The sequence below is a fragment of the Microtus pennsylvanicus genome, chromosome 6 (genome assembly GCF_037038515.1).
Source record: "Microtus pennsylvanicus isolate mMicPen1 chromosome 6, mMicPen1.hap1, whole genome shotgun sequence".
Taxonomy (NCBI): Eukaryota; Metazoa; Chordata; class Mammalia; order Rodentia; family Cricetidae; genus Microtus; species Microtus pennsylvanicus.
Window position 1 is genome coordinate 60,533,411 of NC_134584.1, and position 19,460 is coordinate 60,552,870.

The following is a 19,460-nucleotide window of genomic DNA, read 5'->3' on the forward strand; positions in this document are numbered from 1 at the left end:
ACTCTGTGATAGGCTTCCGTTACCGGAAAAGGCGGGGCTTGGGCGACGCCGCGCAAACCGCGGAATTAGCGGACTCTCTCATTGGCCGCACCGTGTTATCCTGAGTGTCCACATTTTCTTCGGAGGAGACCGGAAGTGGAGTCACTGAGAGGTAGGGCCCGGAAGTGTCTGCGGTCTTTCTACATAAGGAATAGTTGCGCTCTCCTTCTGTTTCTTCCCATTTCAGCCTCCTGTAGTTTTCTGACATTTGCCTCCAAAGCTGCTCAGTGTGCGGCTTTTGACCCTGTTTGTGACCTTGTGTTTGTTGATCTTAGGGGATGTCAGGGTTTCCTAAGGTGTCACCTTTTGAGGTCCCCCTTAAGTTTCTCTTTTTATGCCTTTTGATTTGCAAGAGTGAGAGGCTCGTTGGAATATGCTGTGTTACTGCTTGACATATACTTGTATTCCGAGGACTGTGTTTAGCTTGTGGATTCACTGCCCCCACCCTTCCAGGTCTACATCCGGGGACTTAGACTTTGTAGGCCCTGAAGGGAGGGCAAGAGCTCTGGTCGCTACTGGAAAGGAACCGCCCATTTCTTAGGTGGGGTAATTGGCTAGTTTAGTACCGCTAGGTGAGGCACTACTTTACCTCTAGTTTTTCTTACGAATTTTATAAATATGGGCAAGGTGTAATTTGATGTGTTCAATTATATATATACACACACACACACATATATATATATCGTTCTTCGAATGATTCAATGATTCTGAAGTCGGGAATTTTTTTTTTCACGCCTCCAAGTGTATCAAAATTAGGGAAACCTTGCGTATCCAAATACTTTTTTCTTAGGCAGTATGTTTTTCTTTTTTATTCAAAATGTTCTATTCTTTAATTTATTGGCCTAGAAGATATGTAGAGAGCATGAATGAAAGGAAACTGATTTGATATATTGATATGGGCTCTATTCAGCTGAATCATGAGAATCCAATACTTAGGGCAACACAGTATTTTTACTTAGTGCTCTATGTGATTGTGTATGATACTGTATGGCACCTAAGATTTTATTTGAAATTATAATTAGATTTTAAAAATCTATTCAGTTGCTAAAAGTTCATCAAATATTCAAATTAAGGCTCTTCATTATTAGCGGTATCGCAGCAGAGGAAGTTAATGGGGAATAGAGAAGAGGACAATAGGAATGATACAGTGTACAGTACCTTCCACGTCGTATTTAATCATTTCAAAATTCCTGTGTGTTATACCTTACTACTCAAGTTGAATAAATATGAACGTTCCAAATGTAGTTGTAGAAAATATGTTCTGAGCTGGCTAAGTTTAGCTTCTGTAGCAGTGAAAAGCGTTGGTAGATGTTATAAATGACTTATTCATGTAAAAACTGCTGAGTGCTACCTTTTGACACCTGAGATTGCTATTTCTGTAGGAGGCTATGCTTCAGGCTCTAGTAAGGAGCACAGTAAGCTAAAGTTCAAGATAGTAACGGGTTTGTTGTATTTATGAACAATTTAGGCCGTAGTTTTTTTTTTTTTTTACTTTAGGCCATCACTTAACTTCAAAGTAGTAACAAATAGATTTGTCAATTTTAAGTTATTCATAGAAGCATTTACTATGGGGAGATAAAGCTGAACATGTGTGTATGGTATTTATTGTAGTCATGTAAAATAGCAAAATGAATCTTACATACTTAGATCTGTGGGGAACCTGTAAGGTGATTAGGCACACAAAGACCCTGATTTTGATTTTGATTGTAAGTGAACAATTCCTTTCTTCCTTCTGTAATCGTTATTTTGCTTTTTTTTTTTTTTTTTAATTCCTGCTGGTAGCTCTACTGTAAATTTCTTATTTAAGAATCATTTGGGTCATTTTCCTCCTAACACTGAAACTTGACTGTGTCATTCGTTATCCAGACATTGTTGTCTTCTCTGCATCTGGAGGAGGATTTTCAGCTTTCATGTCATCCACAGGGTTGTATATGAAATGATGTATTTATAATTTTCTGCAGGAGTGTGTTTAGCTTTCTTCACTGTTGTGAGGATTAAATGAGTAAGTACGAGTAAGTAATTTACCCAAGTCTTTGGTGCACAGTAACAGTAAGTGTTATGGTGTACATTACATTCTCCTTCTCTGGTGGAGGGTAATGATGAAAAAATGATTCAGTTTCATATTCGCACAATAAAAGGTTTAAAATTAATTAATTTTATTTCAATACTCGCAGATCACTGCATTTCTCTTTTTTCTTGATTTCTGTTATTGATAGTATTTGTGGTTTCTTTTTACTTTAATTACTTATTTATTGCTACTCAAATATATTACTGGGTTTTATTTTTATCTATAATTCTATCCATCTATTCCTTCATTTATTTTTGTGCTTGCTTTTTCTGATTCTTAACCAAATACATAAACTGAAGTTAAGTTCCTTTGACTTTGATTGCTGCCTTCCTGGTCTCTATGTGTTTCATTCTCTTCCCCCATGACTTCTAGATTATGGCAGGCTAATTTTGTTTGACATGTTTTTTTTCTTTCATCTTAAGAAATGATTCTAGGTGTCTTCTCTACCCTGGGAGCCGCTTGCCTCCCTTAGCCCCTCACCCCTAAAGCTGTATGCCTCCTTCAAGTCCTTCTCTACCTGCTTCTGGGAGCACCGCACAGCTGTTGAATAGTCAGATGTATGCAGTGGAATTGAACTGACAACAGACATTGACACATGGGGCCTCAGCAGCTTGGCAGTCCCAGTCCCCTGACCCTATTCATCCCTAGCTGCAGCTTCCACACCAGCATCATTTCAAGGGATATTGACACAGCTGCCAAGTTCATTGGGGCTGGAGCTACTCCTTGGGGTGGCTGGCTCTGGGGCTGGGATTGGGACTGTTTTTGGAATCCTCATCACTGATTATGCCAGGAACCCTTCTCTCAAGCAACAGATCTTCTGTGCAGTCCTGAGCTTTGCCCTCTGAGAGGCCATGGGGCTCTTTTGCCTAATGGGCATCTTTCTCATTTCCTTTGTCATGTGAAGTAGCTGTCTCCACCTCCACCTCCCATAGTTCTTCATGGCCATTCTGCTGTGTATATTCAGGAGGTCTGGAAAATGTGCTTGGCTAAGGGTTTGATAGACAAAAAAATATCTAAATATTGTATTAATAAAAAAAGATATTATTAATCTTTTTACATTTTAACCTCATTTACTTACTTTCCCCAGCAATAACATTTCTGTGTAGTTCTCTCTTTTATCCCAGTTTCTAGTGTTTGATGTTTTTATGAGTTTTCTCCAAAACAACTCCTGCTCCCATACTGCACCAAGATTCTCTTCTTAATGTTACCAGTGATCTCCAGATGTTGATGATCCTCAGGCATGATCATATTTGGTTTATCCTTTGATCACTTCCTTGCCCATGAAGGTTTTTTCCTTTACTTATTAGGTTTGTTTCTGGACCATTGTCACATGCTTCTCTTTGCACGCTTTAATTCACATTCAAGTCACATGCTTTTCTTCCTGCTTCCTTGGTTTCTCCTTCTAGGCCTGCACTGCTAGATCCTTTTGTTCTTCCTAAACATTCATTGTTAAAGTGCTCTATTGATCATTATTTTATGCTCCTTTCCTTTCTTTATCTCCTTTTGATGATACCAAGACTTTAACTTAATATTCGTATATCAATAATCCACACATTCATATTTTTCATCCCTACGCAGATCACAAACCAACCAACGAACCAAATAAACAAACAGAAAGACACCCCCACATGCAAAAGTAAATATAGGGTTTGGGAAGATAGTTCAGTTAGTAAGAGCACTTGGACTCAGCATGAAGACCCGTGTTCAGATATAGCACCCACAATAATAGCTGAATATCCCTGTAATCCAAGCATTGTGGGGTAGAGACAGGCAGATCCTAAATATTCTTTGGCATAAGTTCAGCATAAAACATCAGCTTCTGCTTTAGTGAGAGATCTTATGTCAGGCAATAAAGCAGGGAGCAATAAAGGAAGACACCCCAAGGCACGCTGTGGCTTCTGCTTATGTGTACATAGACACAAAGGTACTTATAGCATAATAGTTGTTATATAAGTCTGCTTTTCTGTTTAAAAAATTCTGTATGTCCCTGTTTTTGAACTTTTAAAAATGTGACAAGTCTTTCAAATAAACCCATAATCATGATTTTGGTTTGCAATTACATTTTCTTTTCTTTTTTTAAAAAGTAAAGTCTAACAAAATAATAGCAAGAATCCAATTATAGACTACTAACAGCTGGTTCTATATATTTTATGCCGAATTCCCTTTAGGTATTAGCCTAGTTTTCTTGACAAGGGGCCACATAAGTAATTGCTTCATTAGAAACTGCATTTATCCCTTCCCAGTCTGTAAGTTCAACTGCTTGGCAGAGCTGCGGAATTTGAACACCTGCAGTCCAAGCAGCTTGAAGAGGAGCCATAAGTGACTATTAAGAGCAAGAAAAGAAGCCCAAGTTCAAAATGGTGTTCTCAATGATAGTGTTGTAACCAACTTGAGCTGACCTAAGCGCTGGCTTCTGCACTGCTCCTTATCAGCATCCAAAAGGGCATACAAAATGCTTTGTAAACTAATTTAAAAAGTGTCTTGTTTATTCAGAAGCAACTGTGAATGCTATTTGTTCAGACCAAGATCACATCAATTGCGCACCAGCCAACAACGTATTAGTCTTCTAAGAGAGAGGCCATGTAGCAAAGGCACAAAGTACTAAAGATAAGCTTCTCAATTCTCAACTGTTCTGAGCTCTCAATAAAGCTACTGATGTACAAATTGGGGTGGAACCCAAGTGGTTCCACCTGCAGGCTCCTCTTAGATCCCTGGTTTTGGCTGAGAGAGGTGCTGATACTAATGTGTCCTTTAGTACTCTTACGAAACAAAACCTGGGCTCTCTTACAGTCCTAGTCAGTCAGCCTCTCTGAAGAGGATTCCACCCATTTTCTCCATGAAGCCTATTTCTGTGTACAAGGCTGGTAGGAGCAAAAGTATGGTTGATTTGCACTAGCTGTCTCTTAAAAGAATTTATGGCTCATTTGTTCCTGTGCTTGATTCTTGGATGTTTTGTATTTGATAATTTATGAGAGGGTAGTCTCAGTAAATGAATAAAGTATTCAAGAAACTAGTTCAAATGTATATTATCAAAACCTTAAGACTTAATTAAAACAATATATTTCTAATATTTTTAGAATGGATCTGATTCTTACCTGTCTTTTTAGTGTTATTGAGCTTAAAACCCTTTATTTTACTGTGAAATTAGTGACTGACAGGCATCTGGAATATTGAATTTTAAATGAATTTGTCTCTATATTTAGGAATTTGTTAGCAATTCTAAATATGGAATTTAAAAAGTGGTGAACCAGCCTGTTTTATAGTGATGTCAGCTGCTGGATTTTGCTTCCACAAAGTTAATGCTAACAGTAATCATGGTTCTCCAGGCATCTGGGAAAAGAAATAATTGTGCGTGCGTGTAGGCATGTGCTTGTGTCCCTGTGTTTATGTAGGTCTATAGAAGCACAATATGGCATTTTAAAGGAGTTTTTGTACCCTACCTCATATCCCAAATTAAAGTGTCTTTGTTTTTGTATGTGTATATTGACATGTGTGCATGTGCACATATCTCTGCATGTATCTGAAGGCGTGAGGCCAGTTATTCCTGTTCTTATTGAAAACAGAGTCTTTTTTCTTTCTTTCTTTCTTTCTTTCTTTCTTTCTTTCTTTCTTTCTTTCTTTCTTTCTTTCTTTCTTATTATTACTTAAAAAACTACCAATCCAAATTCCTACTCCCTCCCCTCCCTCTCCCACCACAGACCCTCCCCCCACCCCTCCAACCCTAAGGGGCTATGCACCCTGCCCTGTGAAAGTATAAGGCCCTCCCTACTACGTCTAGGATGAGCAAAGTTTACATCCAAAGAAAATAGGATCCTGTGAAGCTGGTACATGCAGTAGAGACACACCCCAGTGTCACTATTTATGGCCCCTCAGTCTGCTCCAGCTGTCAACCCTCTTCAGAAGGGCTTGGTTGTTCCCATGCTTGTTCACTCCCAGTCCAATTGGAGTTGGTGAGCTCCCAACAGAGTCTTGCCCATTAGACAAAACTGGCTTGTCAGTGAACTGCTGAAATCTGCCAGTTTCTACTATGTTTGTGTGACAAGAACTTTATCAACTAAACTTTCTCCCCATCTCCCAAATACGGGTTTGAATCCACATGAGTCAGAGATGTAGTTCATTCAGCGGAGTGCCTGTAAATGCCCAAGTACCACTGACTTCCTTCTCCAGCAACACAAAATACTGGTGTGGTGTCATATGTGTGATCTCAGAACTTGGGAGGTGGAGGCAGAGAGAGCTGATCACTTTAAGATCATCCTCAGGCACATTCTCAGCATATGTCCAACTCTGAGGACAGTAGGGCTTCATGACACTCGGGCTCAGACAAACCTGTGCTCTTAGGGAAACTAATCACCAAAGAAAATAATTGAAGGAGACATTACAAAATGGAAAGATTTTCACATTCATAAAGAAGCAGAAAAATGATTCATTTAGTCCCTAGAAAAATCACAATAACATTTTTTCACAGAAACTGAGAAACATTAAATTCATATGAAAGTTCAATAGAATAAAATACAGGATTCAGAACTTTCACACAGATATAGTCACCTGATTTTTCACACAGGTACAAGAAACACTCACTGGAGAAAAGACAGGATCTTCATCAAATGGTGATGGAAAACTAGATTGATTCCTTCCTTCCTTCCTTCCTCCCCCCCTCCCCAGCCCCGTCGCTTTTCAAGACAGGGTTTCTCTGTAACTGTCCTGGCTGTCCTGGAACTCACTCAAACTCACAGAGATCTGTCTGCATCTGCTTCCCGAGTGCACGAGCAACCATGCCTTGCACAAAGCATAGGTTGAGACTTCTAAATGTAGAAGAGTGAAACTAAATTCATATCTGTCAGCCTCCTTCAGACTTAATTAAAAATGGATCAAAGATTTTAATGTAAGGCCTGGAACCCTAAAAATGTTAGGGGAAAATAGGGAAAGACTTCAAGATATAACTAGAGGTGAGGACTTCTGAAAGTGACTCCAGTAACTGAGGAAATAGTCGTGAGAACTGACCAGTGAGGGGCAGTGAATGAAATGCTTCTGTAGAGCAACACTGAATATAGAGCAGTGGTTCTCAGCCTTCTGAATGCTGAGACTCTTTAATACAGTTCTTCATGTTGTGGTGACCGCAGCCATAACGTAATTTTCATTGCTACTTCATAGCTGTCTGTTATGAATCATAATGAAAGTATCTGATATGTAGGATATTTGATATGTGACTCCTATGAAAAGGCCAGTTGACTTCCATAGTGGTCACAACACACAGATTAGGGGAAAGTCTTTGAGAGCTGTACATTTGATAGAGGATTAATAGATAGAATACATAAAGAACCTAACTAAATACCCCAAAGCAAAACAACTGAAGCACTAAGTGGTTAATAATGAGATGATTTGATCTCAGAAGTGTGTTGACTGGTTGATGTAAAGACTGTCACTAGGAAAACAGAAGAATAAATTAAATCAGTATGATTGGTTAATGTTCTGAATGATCTATAACTGTAGACGGTAGTATGGATAAAGCTCTCAACTATGTTTATTCAAAGAAACTATTCCTTTTGTAAGAGAAGAGGCTATTTACTCTTGAGAAAAGGGAAATATAAAATTTACACATGTTGCTATAGTAATTTTCTTTAGCCTTCCGTCTTCTTGTCTGTCAAATCTGCTAGTCACTGTTGATTTGCTGAGCTCAGTGGTTGGCTCTTGCATACAACATTTTACTTTTATTTTTTTGAAGTTTTTATAGCCGAAAGAAAAGTATAAATGTTTTTATCATTTGATAATTGTAGACTCCTTTTGAATATAGATTTTGTTTTTTCATTACAGGTAGCCAGAAATGGAAAGGAAAGTGAGCAGAATCTGTCTTGCTTCAGAGCCCAACATAACTTATTTTCTGCAAGTGTCTTGGGAGGGAACGGTAGGATCTGGCTTTGTTATTACTCTGACCGATGGCCATTCAGCCTGGACTGCAACAGGTAATTTTGACAGCAAACATGTTTCAAGTTAAATAATGTCTATCATGAAATTCTGTTTCACTATTGAATGATACAAATCCAGCACAATCAGAATGAATTCAAGCTTAAAGTGTTTTATCTGTCATTTACACAGCAAATGTGAAACCTTTCTATTATAGGAAAACAAAGGGATTTCAAGGATAATGTGTACAATACTCCTTATGTTAGCTCTGTGAGATGTAAATTTCTCAGTGAGAACTATCAGCTGCTGACTGCTTCTGGCAGGGTAGCATGAGGGAGTTGGATTGCGATGCTGGCACTAGGCAGTGAGTGTGCCCACATGCTAGCTCTTGTTTAAAATTAGAGGATGTGTAGGGCTAAAACCGTGGTAGTGGTTCTGTGTGGACCTCTGTTGACTGATGGACTCAGCAGACTGTATTTATACGTACGTGCATGCATACATGCATATATAAATATACAGGCAATAATTGGAGAAGACAGCTTTAAGTATACACTACTAGTTAGAAAAAAAACTAAGCTGATGACAATGTCTGTAAATGAGAGCTCTTGTTTCCTGTTTACTCACATTACACACTTAGCACACATTCTGTGCAGTCTTCTTTTCATCCTCTAAGTAGTGTAACTTAGTATGACAAAACATGATGCAAGACTTCTTTCTGTACTCCCTGGTAGCCTGATAACATTTCCGCTTCCCGTAGTGATCATATTTCAAGCATGGAGTTTTATAGTTTCGTCTGTAATGATTTGATTTGGAGAACTATCCAATAAAGTTTTAGATTTTACATATGTTTTATGCCTTGCATTATTCAATTATACTTTTTTGTTTAAATATTAGGGTAAATGTGTAAGTAAGTATTAAAGTATATTTGTAAACTTTGTTTATTTAAGGCTTATTATATACAGGTCATATGGTACCTTACAGGCATTACACAAATAAGAATATTGAAACAATTACTAAATGAAGCACAAAAATGGGTTTCCTTCCTATACCTCTTCCTGTGTTTTAGTTATTCAACTTTTTGATTGCTGTAGCCTTCAATTATGGATAATTTTTTCTCTTTTCATTTAAATGGAAGGGATGTGAGGTTTGTTTTATTCTCCCACACACTAAGCTTGCTGATTTCTTTCCCATTAGCAATGCTTTATCTAATGAATGTTTGGGGACATAATTATCATGTGGCTTGTCATCGGTCACTTTTGTATTACAGAGTGTTGTGTCACAGGATTGTTTCATACAGTGCTAATGATTGATGGGCACTGTGTGCCTTGTAAAATAATTGCTTTGGCAGCAAGAAACTTATATCACCTATTAGTGGGGGGTATCTTTAAGTTTATTGGAGATTAATTCAAGCCTTACTAATGTTTTACTATCAAATATTTAGATTTTTGTATAATATTTCTAGACAGATATGTTGTGAACTATATGGAAATAACATTACAGAACTCATAGGAAAGGCCTTTGTATAGGTAGGTATCTGATGCGAGGCCACCCATATTCTTAATGGCATAAAGTTGGCGTTTTCTGCTTTCTGACATGGATTAGGATAGGTCTTTGCAGTCTTCACTTATAGGAACATTCTACAAATAATATCAAAACAATGGTTTTGGAGTTTCTGCTAGTCTTAGAATAGCTCCTCAGTTTTATGTTCTTGTTTGTCCTCTTGCCTTGTAGCAAGTTGTTCAGCTTTATTCTGGATGGCTTTATTGTTGCCATGTTTTCATTCCAGCCGTGTCAAGTTTAGAGCAGTGAATGCATACAACTGTGTTGTAGTTATTAACATAAAAATAAACTGGCAAACAAGTTCTTTTTCCAAGATTGAGGTTTAGAGTAGGCAATCAAAATTTCTTGTTCCTTTAAATAGGAAATATTTGGTCAAGCTTTGAAAAAACAGGCTCTTTTTTGCATATTACTTTTATGTTGAATTTAAAAAAATTTATTTTGCATTTTTAAGAATTTTATACAAGAGTCCTATGTTACATCATTTCTATACCTCCTTCTAACTCCAAGCCCTCCTGTATCTTTTCCAGTTCCTTTCAAATTCGCGTTCTTTTCTTTATATTTATACATGTATGTATTTCTTTATGCATATGCAAATACAGTCTGCTGAGTCCATTTTGTGTTGCTCATGTGTGTGTGTAGGGCATACCACTTCTGATTGGATAACCACACGGGGGCAGATTCTCCCTTTCTTAGCATCCATAAATTGCATCTAGGGATAGGGACTTTTGAGATTTCTTCCATCCAGGCTGGATGTCATCTGGAATTGCTGTTATATAGGGTTGTCTTTAAGCAACCATGATATTGACACTTCATGGGCGTAGTTTCCCTGTGATATATAGATGATATTGCCCAGCAACCATTCAGGTTTTCTGGCTCTTAAATCTTTCCATTCCTCTTGCCCAATGTTCCCTGAGTCCTAATGGTAGGGATTGCTGTAGGTGTATCAATCAGCATTGGGCATTCTACACTCACTCGCTTTCTATATTTTGACCAATTGTAAATTTCTGTAATGTTCTCTATCTTCTACAAAAAGAAGTTTCTCTGATGAAGGGTGAGAGATACACTTTCTGAGGGTAAATATTTAGTATTCAGAATGGAGTTAGAAGTTACATTGGTTTAGGAAAGTGCCAGCAGTAGATTCTCCTTTATGATCCATGATGCCACCATATACAGCCTCTTGGCCAGGTTTAAAATACTAGGTATAAATTTCCTCATTTTCAGTGGCTTTAAGTTTAATTAGACAATTGCTGGTTGCCCCCAAGACGTAAATGCCACTATTGTACTATTGGAAACATCTGGCCTGGCTGCTCATTTCTGTAGTTCACACCCATGACAGTTCATTAGGGCTACTGCTTCTTTTCTCCCTTGAAAGCTTGCATAGCACCTTCAGATACTTTAAGAGAGAGCCCTCAGAGAAGATTTCCAGTTCAGTTTCAGCTTGACTCTTCCCAACCTGTGTCTAAAGTGTGTAGAGTCTTCAAAAATTGGGCTGGTCTTACTTTCAAGTTTTAGAAGGCATTCAAGGACATTGACAATTATCTATATTATTTGGGGAGTCTATTCATTTCCCCAGACCATCAACTTGAAGGGAGGTTTCTCATGCCTGGCACTGGAGGTTTTGATAGATTGTCTATAGCCCTTGGTGGAAGACATTATCACTTTAAGTGATATCAGCTAATTCTCTCTCTCTTTTTCTCTCATACACACACACACACACACGCACACGCACACACGTGTGTGTGTGTATAAAGTGGGGAAACAAAAGGAGGGCATACAAATATATCAAATAATTGTATATATACATGTATGTATGTCCTCCTTTTGTCTTTCCAATTAACTCCCCTCTCCATTTTTTTCTATTTCATTCATATTAGCACAGTGTCCTACTGTCCCCATGTCTTTCTGGCCGTGATGGCCCTTTATTACATACCTAGTATCTGTTCTTATTTTAGGGTGTATGTATAAGGATACAGAGCCAGGATCTATAAGGAAGTGTGAACACATAGCATTTGTTTTTCTGGATCTGAATTACCCAACACAGTATAATTAATACTTTCTAATTCCGTCTATTTACCTACAAATTTCACTGTTTATTTTTCTTTACATCTGAATAGAATTATGTTGTAAATATACACATTTTTCACTTATCATTTATCAGCTGAAAGAAGTTTGTTTTGTTTTCATTCCTGGCTCTCTGCAGCAATGAACATGACTGAGCAAGTATCTGAGGAGTAGGATGTGAAGTCCCTTGGACATAATTGGACATATGCCAACGAGTGGTATAATTGGATCATGTGATAAACCTACTTTTGATTCACATATTCCTAATTGCTAAGGATGTTGAATTTAATTTTAAGATATTTCTTAGCCATATTTTATTTATTCTCCTGAGAATGTTCGGTTCAAACTCACAGTTCATTTTTGTAATGAGAATGTTGTGTTCTTAACTTGCATATATATATATATACACACACAAATACATGTGTGTATGTATGTATGTATGTATGTATAAATACTCTGTCAGATATGTAGGTGGTAAATCTTCTCTCAGTCTTTGGGCTTCCTTTGCACTTGATCATTTATTTTCTTTGCTGTATAGAAGCTTTTTAGTTCAAATAGTGTTCAAAACCAGCTTCTACAAAACTTCTACGTTTGAGCATAGGAGCATGAGGATTAGAATTATTAGACAAAAGGAGCAGAGACATAGGAGAAATAAGAGACAGAGACACAGAACAGCATTCTGCCTCATTTATTTTCCATACACTTATATATTTCACTCCAAAAGGGCAGGGGGAGGCAACAGGCTTCATTAATATGATATAAGGTATAGACTTGAAATCTCCAACCTTTGGTCCAGGTGGAGCACATCCACCTCTGCACCTAAAATACTAATTAATCACACCTTAAATCAGGATCTCTTGTTTGGAGCCACATCTGTTGTCGACAACTTTGAGAGAACAAAAATAAGCTCAAACTCTCTGACCTCCAGTCAAGGTAAACAGGCTCACAACTGTGCACCCACACATAAAAGAGGATCCACTTGTCCATTGTTAGCCCTAATTCCTGTGCAAGTAGAAGGCTACTCAGGAAGTCCTTTTCTGTACCTGTATTCTCCAGGTACTGCCTATGTTTTCTTCGAGCAGTTTCAGCATTTTAGGTATCATATTGAGGTTTTTATCCAGTTGGAGTTGATTTTTGTACAGGGTGATAGATCAGGCCTTATTTAAATCTTTTACATGTGGACATCTAACTTACTTAGCATCATTGTTAAAGATGCTGTTCTCCCCACCCAGTGTATATTTTTGATGTCTTTGTCAAATATCAGATAGTTGTTGTTACATGTAGTCATTTTTCTATCTTATTTTTTGTTTCATTGATTAACATATCTGATTTTGTTGGTCCCACACTATTTATATTACTATGGCTCTGTAATAGAATATGAAATCTGGTATGATAGATCTGTTTCTTACAGCATTATTGCTTAAGTTCAGTATTTTTCTTGCTAATCATTGCCTTTTATGGTTACATATAAATCTTAGGAACTTTTTTCTGTTTCTATGAAGGATGTTATGATTGCCTTGATTGACATTGCATTAAATTGTAAATTGCATTGTTATGATGATTATCTTTACAGTATTAATTCTACCAAAATGTAATCATGAATGTAGTAAGAATTTCTTTTTACCCACCAGCCCTCAAATAATGACACAGAGACTTATTATTAATTATGAAAACTTGACCTTTAGCATAGGCTTGTTTCCAACTAACTCTTATAACTTAAATTAACTTGATTTTTATGAATGTACATTTTACCATATAGGTTTTGCCTCTCTCTCGTTCTGCACACCCCACCTGCTCTGCTTCTTGCTGAAATCTCCCACCTCTCTTTTTTCCCAGAGTTCGTCTCTGTCTGAAAAGTTCTGCTTATTCTCTCTTGTCTAATTATTGACTATTCAGCACTTTATTGGACCAATTAGAAGGCATTTTAGGCAGAGACACATCTTTACACTGTACAAAAAGATTATCCCACAATATTAATTCATTTTTATCTAAATAAAAAGGAAAGGTTTTAACTCTAACACAGTATCACTATATAAAATAAGAACAATTATCAAGTAAAAATTGCATTCACCATGTCCAGTCTATTTGTATTTGGAAAATTCAGAGAATATACTTTATTATCTGTCCTGTCTTGGTGAGTCAAAAGTGTTCTACCTAAACCACTTTCTATCATAATTTGTATTACCAACCCCAAACTATCTTTTTAGAACTTAAAATATTTTCTTTTTTCTTTTTTTTTTTTTTTTTTATTTATTTTTTTTTTAAATTTATTTATTTATTAAAGATTTCTGTCTCTTCCCCGCCACCGCCTCCCATTTCCCTCCCCCTCCCCCAATTAAGTCTCCCCCCCAGCCCGAAAAGCAATCAGGGTTCCCTGTCCTGTGGGAAGTCCAAGGAACCCCCACCTCCATCCAGGTCTAGTAAGTTGAGCATCCAAACTGCCTAGGCTCCCACAAAGCCAGTGCGTGCAGTAGGATCAGAAACCCATTGCCATTGTTCTTGAGTTCTCAGTAGTCCTCATTGTCCGCTATGTTCAGAGAGTCCGGTTTTATCCCAGGCTTTTCCAGACCCAGGCCAGCTGGTCTTGGTGAGTTCCCAATAGAACATCCCCATTGTCTCAATGTGTGGGTGCACCCCTCGCGGTCCTGAGTTCCATGCTCGTGCTCTCTCTCTTTCTGCTCCTGATTTGGACCTTGAGATTTCAATCCTGTGCTCCAATTTAGGTCTCTGTCTCTGTCTCCTTTCATCGCTTGCTGAAGGTTAATATTCAGGAGGATGCCTATATGTTTTTCTTTGGGTTCTCCTTATTTAGCTTCTCTAGGATCACTAATTATAAGCTCAATGTCCTTGGTTTATGGCTAGAAACCAAATATGAGTGAGTACATCCCATGTTCCTCTTTTTGGGTCTGGCTTACCTCACTCAGGATAGTGTTTTCTATTTCCATCCATTTGTATGCAAAATTCATGAAGTCCTTGTTTTTTATTGCTGAGTAGTACTCTAATATGTATAAATTCCTACTTTCTTCATCCATTCTTCCATTGAAGGGCATCTAGGTTGTTTCCAGGTTCTGGCTATTACAAACAATGCTGCTATGAACATTGTAGAGCATATACTTTTGTTGTATGATAAGGCCTCTCTTGGGTATATTCCCAAGAGTGGTATTGCTGGGTCCAGGGGTAAGTTGATCCCGAATTTCCTGAGAAACCGCCATACTGCCTTCCAAAGTGGTTGCACAAGTTTGCATTCCCACCAGCAATGGATGAGTGTACCCCTTTCTCCACAACCTCTCCAACAAAGGCTATCATTGGTATTTTTGATTTTAGCCATTCTGACAGGTGTAAGATGGTATCTTAAAGTTGTCTTGATTTGCATTTCCCTGATCGCTAAGGAAGTTGAGCATGACCTTAAGTGTCTTTTGGCCATTTGAAGTTCTTCTGTTGAGAATTCTCTGTTCAGCTCAATGCCCCATTTTATAATTGGGTTGATTAGCCTTTTACGGTCTAGTTTCCTGAGTTCTTTATATATTTTGGAGATCAGACCTTTGTCAGTTGCGGGGTTGGTGAAGATCTTCTCCCAGTTGGTGGGTTGCCTCTGTGTCTTAGTGACAGTGTCCTTTGCTTTACAGAAGCTTCTCAATCTCAGGAGGTCCCATTTATTCAATGAGGTCCTTAATGTCTGTGCTGCTGGGGTTATACGTAAGAAGTGGTCTCCTGTGCCCATGTGTTGTAGAGTACTTCCCACTTTCTCTTCTATCAGGTTTACTGTGTTCATACTGATATTGAGGTCTTTAATCCATTTGGACTTGAGTTTTGTGCATGGTGATAGATATGGATCTATTTTCATTCTTCTACAGGTTGACATCCAGTTTTGCCAGCACAATTTGTTGAAGATGCTCTCTTTTTTCCATTGTATACTTTTAGCTCCTTTATCGAAAATCAGGTGTTCATAGGTTTGTGGGTTAATGTCCGGGTCTTCTATTCGATTCCATTGGTCGACTTCTCTGTTTTTATGCCAATACCAAGCTGTTTTCAATACTGTAGCTCTGTAGTAGAGTTTGAAGTCAGGGATGGTAATGCCTCCAGACGATCCTTTGTTGTATAAGATTGTTTTGGCTATCCTGGGTTTTTTGTTTTTCCATATAAAGTTGATTATTGTCTTCTCCAGATCTGTGAAGAATTTTGATGGGATTTTGATGGGGATTGCATTGAATCTATAGATTGCTTTTGGTAGAATTGCCATTTTTACTATGTTGATCCTCCCAATCCAGGAGCAAGGAAGATCTTTCCATTTTCTGGTGTCCTCTTCAATTTCTTTCTTCAAAGACTTAAAGTTCTTGTCAAATAGATCTTTCACATCCTTGGTCAGAGTTACCCCAAGATATTTTATGCTATTTGTGACTATCGTGAAAGGTGATGCTTCTCTAATTTCCCTCTCTGTTTCCTTATCCTTAGTGTATAGGAAGGCCACTGATTTTTTGGAGTTGATCTTGTATCCTGCCACATTACTAAAGGTGTTTATCAGCTGTAGGAGTTCTTTGGTAGAGTTTTTGGGGTCGCTTATGTATACTATCATATCATCTGCAAATAACGAGAGCTTAACTTCTTCTTTTCCGATACGAATCCCCTTGATCCCTTTATGTTGTCTTATTGCTATTGCTAGAACTTCAAGCACTATATTGAAGAGGTATGGAGAGAGTGGACAGCCTTGTCGTGTTCCTGATTTTAGTGGGATGGCTTTGAGTTTTTCTCCATTTAATTTAATGTTAGCTGACGGCTTGCTGTAAATAGCTTTTATTATATTTAGGTATGATCCTTGTATCCCTAATCTCTCCAAGACTTTTATCATAAAGGGGTGTTGAATTTTGTCAAATGCTTTTTCAGCATCTAATGAAATGATCATATGGTTTTTTTCTTTCAGTTTATTTATATGGTGGATTACATTGATAGATTTTCGTATGTTGAACCAGCCCTGCATCTCTGGGATGAAGCCTACTTGATCATAATGGATAATTTTTCTAATGTGTTCTTGGATTCGGTTTGCCAGTATTTTATTGAGAATTTTTGCATCGATATTCATGAGTGAGATCGGCCTGTAATTTTCTTTCTTGGTTGGGTCTTTGTGTGGTTTTGGTATCAGGGTAACTGTAGCTTCATAAAAGGAATTTGGCAATGACTCTTCTGTTTCTATATTGTGAAATACATTAAGGAGTATAGGTATTAGCTCTTCTTGGAAGTTCTGGTAGAATTCTGCATTGAAACCATCTGGTCCTGGGCTTTTTTTGGAAGGTAGATTTTTGATAACGGTTTCTAGCTCTTCGCGACTAACAGGTCTATTTAGATCGTTCACCTGGTCTTGGTTTAGCTTTGGTATGTGGTACTTATCTAAAAAAATGTCCATTTCTTTTGTATTTTCTAGTTTTGTGGCATACAGGCTTTTGTAGTAAGATCTAATGAGTCTCTGAATTTCCTCTGTGTCTGTGGTTATGTCCCCCTTTTCATTTCTGATCTTATTTATTTGCGTGTTCTCTCTCTGTCGTTTAATTAGTTTGGATAGGGGTTTGTCGATCTTGTTGATTTTCTCCAAGAACCAACTTTTTGTTTCATTGATTCTTTGGACTGTTTTCTGCGTTTCTATTTTGTTGATTTCCGCCCTCAGTTTGATTATTTCCAGTCTTCTACTCCTCCTGGGCGCATCTGCTTCTTTTTTTTCTAAAGCTTTCAGGTGTGCTGTTAAGTCTCCGATGTATGCTTTCTCTGTTTTCTTTAAGTGGGCACTTAGTGCTATGAACTTTCCTCTTAGCACTGCTTTCATGGTGTCCCATAGGTTTGAGTATGTTGTCCCTTTATTTTCATTAAATTCAAGGAAGACTTTAATTTCTTTCTTGATTTCTTCCTTGACCCAGGTGTGGTTCAGTAGTTGACTGTTCAGTTTCCATGAGTTTGTCGGCTTTCTGGAGGTAGGATTGTTGTTGAATTCTAACTTTAATCCGTGGTGATCTGATAAGACACAGGTGGACACTGATATTTTTTTGTATCTGTGGAGGTTTCCTTTGTTTCCGAGTATGTGGTCAATTTTCGAGAAGGTTCCATGGGCTGCAGAGAAGAAGGTATATTCTTTCCTATTTGGGTGGAATGTTCTATAGATGTCTGTTAAGTCCATTTGCTTCATTACCTCCAGTAGTTCTCTTACTTCTCTATTAGGTTTCTGTCTGATTGACCTGTCCATTGCTGAGAGAGGTGTATTGAAGTCTCCTACTACTAGTGTGTGTGGTTTGATGTCTGCCTTGAGTTTTAGTAATATTTCTTTTACATACGTGGGTGCTTTTATATTAGGGGCGTAAATATTCAGGATTGAGACTTCATCCTGACAAATTGTTCCTGTTATGAGTATAAAGTGTCCATCTCGATCTCTTCGGATTGATTTTAGTTTGAAGTCAGTTTTTTTAGAAATTAATATGGCCACACCTGCTTTTTTCTTAGGACCATTTGCTTGAAAGATCTTTTCCCAGCCCTTTACTCTGAGTAGATGCCTGTCTTTGTGGTTGAGATGTGTTTCTTGCAAACAGCAGAATGTTGGATCCTGTTTTCGTATCCAGTCTCTTAGCCTGTGCCTTTTTATTGGTGAATTGAGACCATTAATATTAAGTGATATTAATGACCAGTGGTTGTTTACGCCAGATATTCTTATTGTTTTTGGAAGTAGAATTTGTGTGTCTCCCTTCTTTGAGTTGTGCTAGTGAAGGGTCGCTAGATGCCTGAGTTATTGTAAGCAGTGTTGGCAATGTTGGATTCCTTGGGTTGCAATTTTCCTTCTATTACTTTCTGTAGGGCTGGATTCGTGGCTACGTATTGTTTAAATTTGTTTTTATCCTGGAATGTCTTGATTTCTCCATTTATAGTGAATGAAAGCTTGGCTGGGTATAGTAGTCTGGGCTTGCATCCATGGTCTCTTAGCTTCTGCAGTACTTCTATCCAGGACCTTCTGGCTTTCATTGTTTCCATAGAGAAATCAGGTGTAAGTCTGATCGGTTTACCTTTATAAGTTACTTGGCCTTTTTCCTTTGCAGCTCTTAGTATTCTTTCTTTAACCTGTATATTTTGTGTTTTGATTATTATATGGCGAGGGGATGTTTTCCTTTGATCCAGTCTGTTTGGTGTTCTGTATGCTTCTTGAATATTCAAAGGAATATCTTTCTTTATGTTGGGAAAGTTTTCTTCCATAATTTTGTTCAAAATATTTTCTGGGCCTTTGAGCTGTGACTCTTCTCCTTCTTCTATTCCTATTATTCTTAGATTTGGTCTTTTTATTGTGTCCCATATTTCCTGAATGTTTTGTGATGAGAATTTGTTGGCTTTGCAGTTTTCTTTGATCAGAGCGTTTATTTTCTCTATGTTGTCCTCAGAATCTGAGATTCTCTCTTCTATTTCTTGTATTCTATTGATTATGCTTGTTTCTGTAGGCTCTGCTCGTTGACCTAGATTTTCCATATCCAGCTGGGCCTCAGTTTGTGTTTTCTTCCTTGCTTCCATTTCAGTTTTCAATTCTTGAACTGTTTCCATTACCTGTTTGATCGTTCTTTCTTGGTTTCCCAGGGTATTATGTACGTATTTACTCATTTCTTCAAATTTTTGGTTATACTTCTCATCCATTTCTATAAGGGCATTTTTCACATGTTGTTTAAGGGACTCTACGGCTTTCATAAAGTCAATTTCTTCCACTTCTTCTGTGTTATGGTGTTGGAGACCTTCTGTTGTAAGATCGTTGGGTTCTGGTGTTTTCATGTTGTTTTTCAGATTATTGGGTGAATTCTTTCCTTGGCGCCTGCCCATC

General features: G+C 37.8%; 1 protein-coding gene and 1 pseudogene across 2 annotated transcripts in view; both read left to right on the top strand.

Moving 5' to 3' along the window:
• Positions 1-40: 40 nt before the first annotated feature.
• Xrcc4 (X-ray repair cross complementing 4) overlaps positions 41-19,460 on the top strand; it is a 204,581-nt gene continuing 185,161 nt past the window's right edge. The window contains exons 1-2 of one of the 2 annotated variants that reach the window (XM_075976353.1): positions 41-151; positions 7,919-8,067. In XM_075976353.1, the coding sequence (XP_075832468.1) occupies positions 7,929-8,067 (139 nt within the window). In that variant the 5' untranslated portion in view covers positions 41-151; positions 7,919-7,928. Of the gene's footprint in view, positions 152-501; positions 612-7,918; positions 8,068-19,460 lie in introns of those variants that run through there. The other variant, XM_075976354.1, reaches the window with a different exon arrangement.
• Positions 1,428-3,093, top strand: LOC142853052 (uncharacterized; annotated as a pseudogene).